General features: G+C 41.1%; 1 protein-coding gene across 1 annotated transcript in view; it reads right to left on the bottom strand.

Moving 5' to 3' along the window:
• LOC120924470 (T-cell surface glycoprotein CD8 alpha chain-like) overlaps positions 1 to 2243 on the bottom strand; it is a 70750-nt gene extending 68507 nt beyond the window's left edge. The window contains exon 1 of the mRNA XM_040335455.1: positions 2094 to 2243. Coding sequence (XP_040191389.1) covers positions 2094 to 2154 — 61 coding nt within the window. The 5' untranslated portion in view covers positions 2155 to 2243. The remainder of the gene's footprint in view (positions 1 to 2093) is intronic.
• Positions 2244 to 11840: the final 9597 nt, after the last annotated feature.

Below are 11840 nucleotides of genomic sequence, written 5' to 3' on the forward strand. Positions count from 1 at the left end.
ATTGGCTCTGATGCAAAAGAAGGGCGGAGAAAGTATTCGCGAATATTCGGAAATCGAATATTCGCGATTGCGAATATTCGGCAACATAAAAGGATCGCCTCAGCTTAGCTACTCGGCCCAGGGTCTCTAATCATACCAGCAATGCCTTTAGACGTCGATAGGATGTGATCTGTTTTAAAAATAAATTTGAAAAAATACGAATATTCGGAATAGCGAATTTCGAGTTATTCGCGAATATTCGAATATGCCATATTCGTAACGAATATTCGCAATGCGAATATTCGTGAGCAACACTATAGATGAAGTCGATACACAGATAAACAACTAGATATGCAGGTAGTGGGATAGATAACCTGTGTTTTAATTGATGTTTCAGCCTTTACCATCTTTGATCGGTTTGGATAAGATGGACAGAGAGATGGATGATACAGTAGATCGATAGATGGATTGATAAAAGTATAGATGGATATTAAACCAATGGATTGATAGAAGATAGTAGATAGATAGATAGATAGACAGACAGACAGAGACAGACAGGGAGATGATAGACCAATAGTTAATTAGATAATAATACACAGATCAATGGGTGGATTGATGGAGATAGATAGATAGATAGATAGATAGATAGATAGATAGATAGATAGATAGATAGATAGAGGGGGAGAAGATAGATGACCTGATCTGACTATTTTGGCTATGATAGATAGATTAATAGATGAATAGATAATCATACACAGACCAATGGGTGGATTGATAGAGATAGATAGATAGATAGATAGATAGATAGATAGATAGATAGATCAATAGATAGATACACAGACCTAATTGATTGATTAATCAATATGATATCTAGACAGAATGGCACACTTGCCTCCTAAGCCTCTGTCTTCTTTATTATAAAGTTTACATATTATACTATACTGTACATAGCTGTATAGTTGCCATTTGCTCCTGATTCATATGACCAGTCCCAGGTTTTCAATACCTGCTGGTATTGTTCTTGTGTTTTTATATAAACTCTAATGCCTCGTACACATGATTGGTTTTCCCGACGGGAAAACTGCCATGTTTGCTTTTGGTCGGGAAAACCGGCCGTGTGTATGAGGCATAAGTGTTAATTTCTTATTTGGCAGACTACAAACTATTCTATAAATCTTTATCACGGAATCATATTCTCTTCTCAAGTTTTTTCTGTTTTAATAGTCTTCATTACTTAAAAAATAAATAAAAAAAATAACAATTACAAGGTACAGAGCCAAACTGACCACTCTTCTGAAGTTTTTATGCAAACATTTACTAGATACATCACTAATACTGATATGATCATTTTTTATTTTTAGCAGAGCAGAAATGTATCTAAAAGCTTTGAAGGACCTTAGCAATAAAGTTCTCCTGTAGATGATTGCAAGCTGTATAAATGTGAATAAATTACAGAATAATTATATTTGACAATACCATCTGTTGGCGATATTTTGTCATACATGCTGCTAAACTATTTCTAAAATGGGGGAATCAATGAGAAGGAGCATTCCTTATGTTATTCCTCACCCAATGCATTGTATTGTACTGTATTATTACTTGTCTTCCAAAAAAAAACTTTTTTGAAAACAAAAAAGAATTGCTAAAATACATTTTAGACCAAAACCAGCAATAACAGTCAAAATAACTAAAAATAGTAGCAAAATAAAAATAGTAAAAAGAGAAAAAAAATATATAATCCAAACATCTAAAAATTCCAAATAATTAAAGCCCTAGTTAAATTAGATATGTTACATACAAAGTACGATAATATTATTTTACAGGTGACTTTTTAAAAGACTGCTACTTTAAAGTCAGTGGAAAAGTGATGATTTTTTTATTTTATTTTTTATATCCAACTGTATATCAGAAAACTGCTAGCTCTATGGGCTGTTCTGAGCCTGAGTAGTGATGATACAGGTTTCAAATATGAACACTGAATTTATTACTACTACTTTATGTCCAAATTCCTTTTCTGTTAGAGTCTCTTTATTATCACACAAATGACATAACATGGCAAATAACTGTCCTGCTGACCATACAGGTGAATGTGAGGGTAACAAGTTCTAACTTACCTTGGAATTGACAAAAAAAGATAAGCAGAATGGTGAACGTGCCAATTTTATTGTCCTTCATGGCTCTGCTGAAGTCTTCTGTCAGTAACGAAAGCGACTTTCATTTCTGGGATCCCATCACAGAGAGAGGATGTGATGTCACCCGTCCTCACTGCTAACAGAGAAACACACTATATGAAAAATGAAAAAATGTGAAATGAAAGATAAGCAATAAACATGTCCAATATACAGTATGTCTGCATCGTATATAGAAAAGATTGCATTTGGAGAATAGCATGCATTGCGTCGCTTTAACTGACAATTGCGCGGTCGTGCAGCGTGGCTCCCAAACAAAATTGGCGTCCTTTTTTTCCCACAAATAGAGCTTTCTTTTGGTGGTATTTGATCACCTCTGCGGTTTTGATCTTTTGCGCCATAAACAAAAATAGAGCGTAAATTTTGAAATAAAATGAATATTTTTTACTTTTTGCTGTAATAAATATCCCCCAAAAATATGTAAAAAAACAATTTTTTTCCTCAGTTTAGGACGATACGTATTCTTCTACATATTTTTCTAAAAAAAAAAATTGCAATAAGCGTTTATTGATTGGTTTGCGCAAAAGTTATAGCGTCTACAAAATAGGGGATAGTTTTATGGCGTTTTTTTTATATAAAAGGATTGGATGGGGGAATCGGGTAACAAACCCAGGGACTTTAAACGGTGTCAATTAAAGAATATAACAGAGAATACTGATGTAGATAAAAATATAATTTATTCGATGATACAAAATTTCACAGAATTAAGACATGACATTGTTGATCCTTGTGATCATGTAGCGGCTCGAATGAACCAAGCAACGCCCAGACCTCTTACAGATTGCCCGACATGTTTCGCTACAAGCTTCATCAGGGGCATATATACAGGGGAGGCTACAAGGGATAAGCAGAGAACAACATCATCAATATTTATATAAATAATTGGCATGTCGATAGTATTATACTAACAGACAATAAGCAAATTTAAACAATAAATAATCATTGACAATAGAAAAGGAACAAAATTAATTGAATGATGTCAAGTATTCATGAATAGTACAGAGATCACAGAAACCATAATAAAGCAGGGTGATCATGAGCAGACTTACCACGCAGAGATCAAAAGATCATCAAAGGTCATGTAATGAAAACTAAGCATACACAGCCATAGTTTGAAAACCAAATTAAACCTGTAGGTACAGAGCCCCACTGGAACCATTCCATACACAAGCCGTCACAGAGATGCTGCAGTATAAAAAAGAAGGAATAGATAAAATTAAATATATATAGGGTAAATAGTAAGGATCCCTAAAATTCCAGACAGATATATGCATGCACAGATTAAATAAAAATCAATGCAAAGAACACTATACTTGCCAAATGTGGCAAGAAGTAGAAAGAAAAATATCCTAAAAAATATATATATATATATATACCTAATGAGGTTGGTAGGGTCCAGTGAAAAAAGCTGGCATCAGCGTATGGATAAATCCAGCACCTGGATGGTTAAACAACCATTGGTCAAAGGGTGGGATAAAATCCCCAATGTTGAAGACTGGTAAAAGACAAAAAAATATATGGATATAATGATAGGTAATATGTATTGAAATAGCTGAAAAAAATTTTTTTATAATTGTTGGTGTGGTGAACAGTTCAAGATAGTAGCACACCACTTACCTCTTCACTGCTGACAGGTTAGCTAAAAGCACGAATAGATCTGAAGACCAAGCAGTCTAGTGACCCTGACAAGGCAGAGCCATTGAATGGATCATGAGTGTGGATCTCTTTATATACCTCCCACAGAGGCGTTTGATGACGCCGCTGGGGGTGGGCTGAAGTGATGGGCAGTGATAGGTGCTGGGCTTCAAGGGGGGAGGACAGGGGGGAGGACAGTTGAAATCCCCTGTCATGGATCGCCAGCAACGGCGAGGCATATCACGCGCGCGCACGTCAGTGACGGGTGGATGACGTCACAGGGCGGCGCTGGGAGTGAGCGCCATCTTGGATCAGGGCTGGAGACCTGGCAAAGCGGATGACGAGCTAGAGTGGGTCACTGGCAGTCAGTCCGTCGTCACCGATCGGTGAACGGCGGCGAAAAGAAGTGAACACACTAGTGAGTGAGCGCGGCATGGTGAGGGAGGGCCAGAATGGAAGTGGCCGGGCCACACCAAGGATGTCCCCATCGGAGGCAGATGGATAGAGCCAAACGATAGTGAGCAGCACCGACAAGCAATGCCCATATGGGATCACATAAATAGCAGGGACCGGACCTATTTCCCCACATAATAACGTGCGCCCCTATTGCCCATACAGCACAGAGACAGCAGCATAATGAAACAAGGAGACCAGTGGAGGCAAATACAGATACAGGCATGGCAAAAGCATATATAGATATATAGAAGGAGACCTAAAACATGATTAGAGGATGATTAACAAGTCAATACAATGATTGTGGTTAATGGGAGAGCTACGGAGAAAATGTCAATAAAGATTAAAAAATGTATAAAGTAAAAAGGGGGGGGGGGGGGTTGGATCTTGATCAAAGAGTGCTGGTAAATCTGCTCTGTAGATACATGTAGACATTAAATGATACATTGGATATGAAAATGACTGATTTAACAATAGACAACTTTCAATATAGGAGAAAAGACAGAGAAATAAGAAAATAAGAAAATAAAAAAATGTATATATAGCAAGACCAAGATTGAACAATAAATGGAATATCTGTTTTTAGAGGAAGGGTTTGAAACTGAACCCCTCATTCAAGCCGGGTGGCTTGAGAGCCGCTAATTGGTGGATCCATTTAGCTTCTTTTTGCAAAAGTATCTTGTCATAGTCCCCTCCTCTATCTCCTGGGGGGACATACTCGAGTGCAAAAAAATGCATGCACGTACTGTCGAAGTTATGGAACAATCCCATATGTCTGCTGATGGGAGTTTCCATCTTTTTCTTTCGCACCAGGGCAACATGATCCCTGATGCGGTGGAAAAAGGGCCTCTTCGTCTTGCCGACATAAAATGCACGACAAGAGCATTGCATGATATAAACAACACCTATTGATTGGCAGTTGGCCGCAAAATAGGGTTTGTATTTATGTCCGTTCGGAAGTACACATGTAGCCGATGCAAATATATATCTGCAAAATGCACACTTGTGGCATGGGCGTGTACCTAGCAGACTTGCAGGGATGGATGTACGACTGGAGTAATGACTCCTGACCAGCTTGTCACGGAGCGAACAGGAGGGGACTATGACAAGATACTTTTGCAAAAAGAAGCTAAATGGATCCACCAATTAGCGGCTCTCAAGCCACCCGGCTTGAATGAGGGGTTCAGTTTCAAACCATTCCTCTAAAAACAGATATTCCATTTATTGTTCAATCTTGGTCTTGCTATATATACATTTTTTTATTTTCTTATTTTCTTATTTCTCTGTCTTTTCTCCTATATTGAAAGTTGTCTATTGTTAAATCAGTCATTTTCATATCCAATGTATCATTTAATGTCTACATGTATCTACAGAGCAGATTTACCAGCACTCTTTGATCAAGATCCAACCCCCCCCCCCCCCTTTTTATGTTATGGAGTAATACATTTATACATTTTTTAATCTTTATTGACATTTTCTCCGTAGCTCTCCCATTAACCACAATCATTGTATTGACTTGTTAATCATCCTCTAATCATGTTTTAGGTCTCCTTCTATATATCTATATATGCTTTTGCCATGCCTGTATCTGTATTTGCCTCCACTGGTCTCCTTGTTTCATTATGCTGCTGTCTCTGTGCTGTATGGGCAATAGGGGCGCACGTTATTATGTGGGGAAATAGGTCCGGTCCCTGCTATTTATGTGATCCCATATGGGCATTGCTTGTCGGTGCTGCTCACTATCGTTTGGCTCTATCCATCTGCCTCCGATGGGGACATCCTTGGTGTGGCCCGGCCACTTCCATTCTGGCCCTCCCTCACCATGCCGCGCTCACTCACTAGTGTGTTCACTTCTTTTCGCCGCCGTTCACCGATCGGTGACGACGGACTGACTGCCAGTGACCCACTCTAGCTCGTCATCCGCTTTGCCAGGTCTCCAGCCCTGATCCAAGATGGCGCTCACTCCCAGCGCCGCCCTGTGACGTCATCCACCCGTCACTGACGTGCGCGCGCGTGATATGCCTCGCCGTTGCTGGCGATCCATGACAGGGGATTTCAACTGTCCTCCCCCCTGTCCTCCCCCCTTGAAGCCCAGCACCTATCACTGCCCATCACTTCAGCCCACCCCCAGCGGCGTCATCAAACGCCTCTGTGGGAGGTATATAAAGAGATCCACACTCATGATCCATTCAATGGCTCTGCCTTGTCAGGGTCACTAGACTGCTTGGTCTTCAGATCTATTCGTGCTTTTAGCTAACCTGTCAGCAGTGAAGAGGTAAGTGGTGTGCTACTATCTTGAACTGTTCACCACACCAACAATTATAAAAAAAAATTTTTCAGCTATTTCAATACATATTACCTATCATTATATCCATATATTTTTTTGTCTTTTACCAGTCTTCAACATTGGGGATTTTATCCCACCCTTTGACCAATGGTTGTTTAACCATCCAGGTGCTGGATTTATCCATACGCTGATGCCAGCTTTTTTCACTGGACCCTACCAACCTCATTAGGTATATATATATATATATATTTTTTAGGATATTTTTCTTTCTACTTCTTGCCACATTTGGCAAGTATAGTGTTCTTTGCATTGATTTTTATTTAATCTGTGCATGCATATATCTGTCTGGAATTTTAGGGATCCTTACTATTTACCCTATATATATTTAATTTTATCTATTCCTTCTTTTTTATACTGCAGCATCTCTGAGACGGCTTGTGTATGGAATGGTTCCAGTGGGGCTCTGTACCTACAGGTTTAATTTGGTTTTCAAACTATGGCTGTGTATGCTTAGTTTTCATTACATGACCTTTGATGATCTTTTGATCTCTGCGTGGTAAGTCTGCTCATGATCACCCTGCTTTATTATGGTTTCTGTGATCTCTGTACTATTCATGAATACTTGACATCATTCAATTAATTTTGTTCCTTTTCTATTGTCAATGATTATTTATTGTTTAAATTTGCTTATTGTCTGTTAGTATAATACTATCGACATGCCAATTATTTATATAAATATTGATGATGTTGTTCTCTGCTTATCCCTTGTAGCCTCCCCTGTATATATGCCCCTGATGAAGCTTGTAGCGAAACATGTCGGGCAATCTGTAAGAGGTCTGGGCGTTGCTTGGTTCATTCGAGCCGCTACATGATCACAAGGATCAACAATGTCATGTCTTAATTCTGTGAAATTTTGTATCATCGAATAAATTATATTTTTATCTACATCAGTATTCTCTGTTATATTCTTTAATTGACACCGTTTAAAGTCCCTGGGTTTGTTACCCGATTCCCCCATCCAATCCTTTTTCATTTTCTATGGGATGTGGTGTCCTCTGATTTGTTTCCCTATGCCTCATTAATATAATTGTTTTTTTTATATATTTTTTTTACTAGTAATGGAGCCGATCTGCGATTTTTATCGGTACTGCGACCTTACGGAAGACACTTCGGACACTTTTGACACATTTTTGGGATCATTGGCATTTTTATAGCGATCAGTACTATAAAAATGCATTGATTACTGTAAAAATGTCATTGGCAGGGAAGGGGTTAACACTAGGGGGCGAAAAAAGGGTTAATTATGTTCCCTCATTGTGTTCTAACTGAAGGGGGGGGTGGGACTGACTAGGGGAAATTACAGATCGCTGTTCATACATTGTATGAATATGCGATCAGTCATTTCTCCCCCTGAAAGGACCGGGAGCTGTGTGTTTACACACACAGCTCCTGGTTCTCGCTCTGTAACGAGCGATCACGGGTGCCTGGCGGTGATCTCGCCAGCCGGGCACGAGCGTCGGCACCAGGGGCGAGCAGGGGGCGCGTGCCCCTAGTGGCTGTAATGCAAAATCACGTTATATTACGTGATTTTGCGCAGCCGAGCCGACCTGCCGCCGTAAAACTACGGTGGGCGGTCGACAATCGGTTAATTTGTCCATTCTTATATGTGCTCCTACTATGGAGGCTCTGGAAATTTCCAGTTAGGAACACAGTATATACAGAAGTCCCTTGGCGTGGGCACTGTGGCTTACACATATATTTGCAAATGTGTGCAAACATATCCCTCTGTTTTCAACGTAAACTTTTAGGCCCCGTACACACGTCCGAGGAACTCGACGGGCAAAACTCATCGTTTTGCTCGTCGAGTTCTGTGTGAAGCCGCCGAGGATCTCGGCGAGCCAACTTTCCTCATTGAACAATGAGGAAATAGAGAACATGTTCTCTATTTGGCTCGACGAGGAACTCGTCGGCTTCCTCGGCTGAAAGTGTACACACACCGGGTTTCTCGGCAGAATTCACCTCCGACCGAGTTTCTGGCTGAATTCTGCCGAGAAACTCGGTCGTGTGTACGGGGCCTCTCACAGCATCAATTTGGTCGTTTTGCAGGATGGCTGGTAAGTGTGCTGGGAAATCTTTTGTTTATTGGTGATGTGCATTGCCCTTCCATGTGCACCTTGCTGCAAAGGCTAGTTATAGATTGAGGTGGTTGCCACTTTTTTGTATGGGGGGGGGGGGGGCGGTGATTAGTGTTATATTAACCAATGACACATCTCCCACTCCATTAAACTGCTGGCTGGGAGATTTACTGGCATTCACTGAATGAAAACAAAGGGGCAGGATACTGGCTGATGTCATCGATCAGATATAAACAAACGTCAACTGCTCCCAACCTATAACTGTCCTTAACAGCAAGGCGCACATGGAAGGGTGATGCATGTCTGTCAATCTAAAACAAAGAAAAATTGCCAGCTAAACTTACCAGCCAGCCTGTCACAAACCGAATTGTCCTGTCTAACAATAGACCAGTTAGACAGGACAATATTGGTAATTTCAGACAATGAAGGGGCCGGTAAATTACATATTTGCCAGCCATTTCCCCGCTCTCCATCCTGACACATCCCCCGCAGCAGCCGATGGGAGAGGGGGAACCCGGCAGCACTTCGGGGGATGTGTCAGGATGGAGAGCAGGGAAGGGGTTGGCAAATGTGTATTTTACCGTCCCCTTCCTTGTCTGAAATTACTGAAAAGGGTATCGATCACTCACTCTGTTCATTCATAACTGTGTTTCCTATTCCTGTACAGAGCTGTTCCTGTCCCTTCATTCTGTGCAACTGAGGCTGCAGAGATGGAGATTGAGGTCTATGACCTCGTACACACGACCGTTTTCCTCGACAGAATCCATCAAGAAACTTGGTGGCAGTGCTTTTTTTGCCGTGGAAAATGGTCGTGTGTATGTTTTTCATCGAGAAAACTGTTGTGGAACTCGATGAGAAAAAAAGAGAACAAGTTTTCTTTTTCTCGTTGGGAGTCTCAATTTCCTTGTCGTGTTCCTCGTTGGGCTGGTTTATGACGAGAAACACGTTTGTGTGTATGCTAAGAAACCTGCGCATGCTCAGAATAAAGTATGAGACGGGAGCGCACCTTCGGAAAAAGTAGGGTTCGTAATGGAGATAGCACATTTGTCACGCTGTAACAGACTGAAAAGCGCAAATCGTCTCTCACCAAACTTTTACTTAAAGCGGGGGTTCACCCCAAAAAAAATTTTTAACATGACATTCAGCCGAGTTGTCAGAATGACAATCGGCTGTTTTTTTTTTATTTAAGTGCCGTACATACCGTATTTTCACCGCCGCTTCCGGGTATGTAATCTGCGGGACTGGGCGTTCCTAATTGATTGACATCCTTCCGACCGTCGCATACAGCGCATCACGAGTTGCCGAAAGAAGCCAGACTGCGAGTCGGCTCTATACGGCGCCTGCGCACCGACGTTCGGCTTCTTTCGGCAACTCGTGACGCGCTGTATGCGCCGGTCGGAAGAATGTTAATCAATTAGGAACACCCAGTCCCGCACATTACATACCCGGAAGCGGCGTTGAAAATACGGTATGTACGGCACTGAAAAAAAAAAACAGCCGATTGTCATTCTGACAACTCGGCTGAATGTCATGTTAAAAAATTTTAACGACGAGATTTTGTCTTGACAGTGTGTACGCAAAGAAAGCTTGACAAGATTCTCGACAAGCCTAACAAGGAACTCGTCGAGGAAAACAATGTTTCATTTACGACGAGTTCCTCGGTCGTGTGTACGAGGCCTTTGTCCTCAATCTTCTTTCTCTTTCTCAAAGGTGAAACATCAGAGGTCTGTTTAGACCCCTGATATATCACCAAAGACCCTTAACCAGGCTCCTAAAAAATTGTAAAACATAATAAAAAATAAATAATATTGTAAAAAAAAAGAAAAATACATAAAATGGTAAAACAAATTAAAAATAAAACTACAGACATTAGTGGCAGAGCTACCAGAGTCACAGAGGTCGCATTCATAACCAGGCTTTGGCGTTCCACTGCTGGGCCGGGGGTCGGGGGCCCCTTCATGGTTTCTTGAACCGGGGCCCTGAAGATTCTAGTTACACCTCTGGTTATAAAACTTAACTACTAGCCGACCAGCCACCGTCATTATACGGCGGCAGGTCGGCTCTCCTAGGCGAGAGCCCGTAGCTATACGTCCTCTCTTTTAGCCGCCACACGACTCCCGTGCGTGTGCCCGGCGGGCTCGATCGCCGCTGGGCACATGCGATCGCTCGGTGCAGAGCAGGGAACGGGAGCTGTGTGTGTAAACACACAGCTCCCGTTCCTGTCAGCGGGGGAAATGCTGATCTTCCATTCATACAATGTATGAACCGAGGATCAGTGTTTCCCCTAGTGAGGCCACCCCCCCCCACAGTAAGAACACACAGAGGGAACATACTTAACCCCTTCCCCGCCCCCTAGTGTTAACCCCTTCCCTGCCAGTGGCATTTTTATAGTAATCCAATGCATTTTTATAGCACTGATCGCTATAAAAATGCCAATGGCCCCAAAAATGTGTCAAAAGTGTCCGAAGTGTCCGCCATAATGTCGCAGTACCGAAAAAAAATCGCTGATCGCCGCCATTACTAGTAAAAAAAATATATTAAGAAAAATTACATAAAAATACCCCCTATTTTGTAAACGCTATAACTTTTGCGCAAACCAATCAATAAACGCTTATTGCGATTTTTTTACGAAAAATAGGTAGAAGAATACGTATCGTCCTAAACTGAGGGAAAAAAATGTTTTTTTATATATTTTTGGGGGATATTTATTACAGCAAAAAGTAAAAAATATTTTTTTTTTTCAAAATTGTCGCTCTATTTTTGTTTATAGCGCAAAAAATAAAAACCGCAGAGGTGATCAAATACCACCAAAAGAAAGCTCTATTTGTGGGAAAAAAAGGACGCCAATTTTGTTTGGGAGCCACATCGCACGACCGCGCAATTGTCAGTTAAAGCGACGCAGTCCAGAATCACAAAAAGTACTCTGGTCTTTGGGCAGCAATATGGTCCGGGGGGTAAGTGGTTAAGAATGAGCATTTAAAGTGGAAGTAAAGGCTAATATACTGGGGGTTTAAAATGTTGCTTGCCCCCTTTCATACCCATGTTGCATTCTGTTTGTAAAATAGCTCTGTGTAAATAACTTTTTTTTAACTCCTTCATTGTGGTCACATGATCTCTGAACTGCAGCTCCCCTATGTCTCTGAACAGCTTGACAATGGGGCT

This window comes from Rana temporaria, chromosome 1 (assembly GCF_905171775.1).
Source record: "Rana temporaria chromosome 1, aRanTem1.1, whole genome shotgun sequence".
Taxonomy (NCBI): domain Eukaryota; kingdom Metazoa; phylum Chordata; class Amphibia; order Anura; family Ranidae; genus Rana; species Rana temporaria.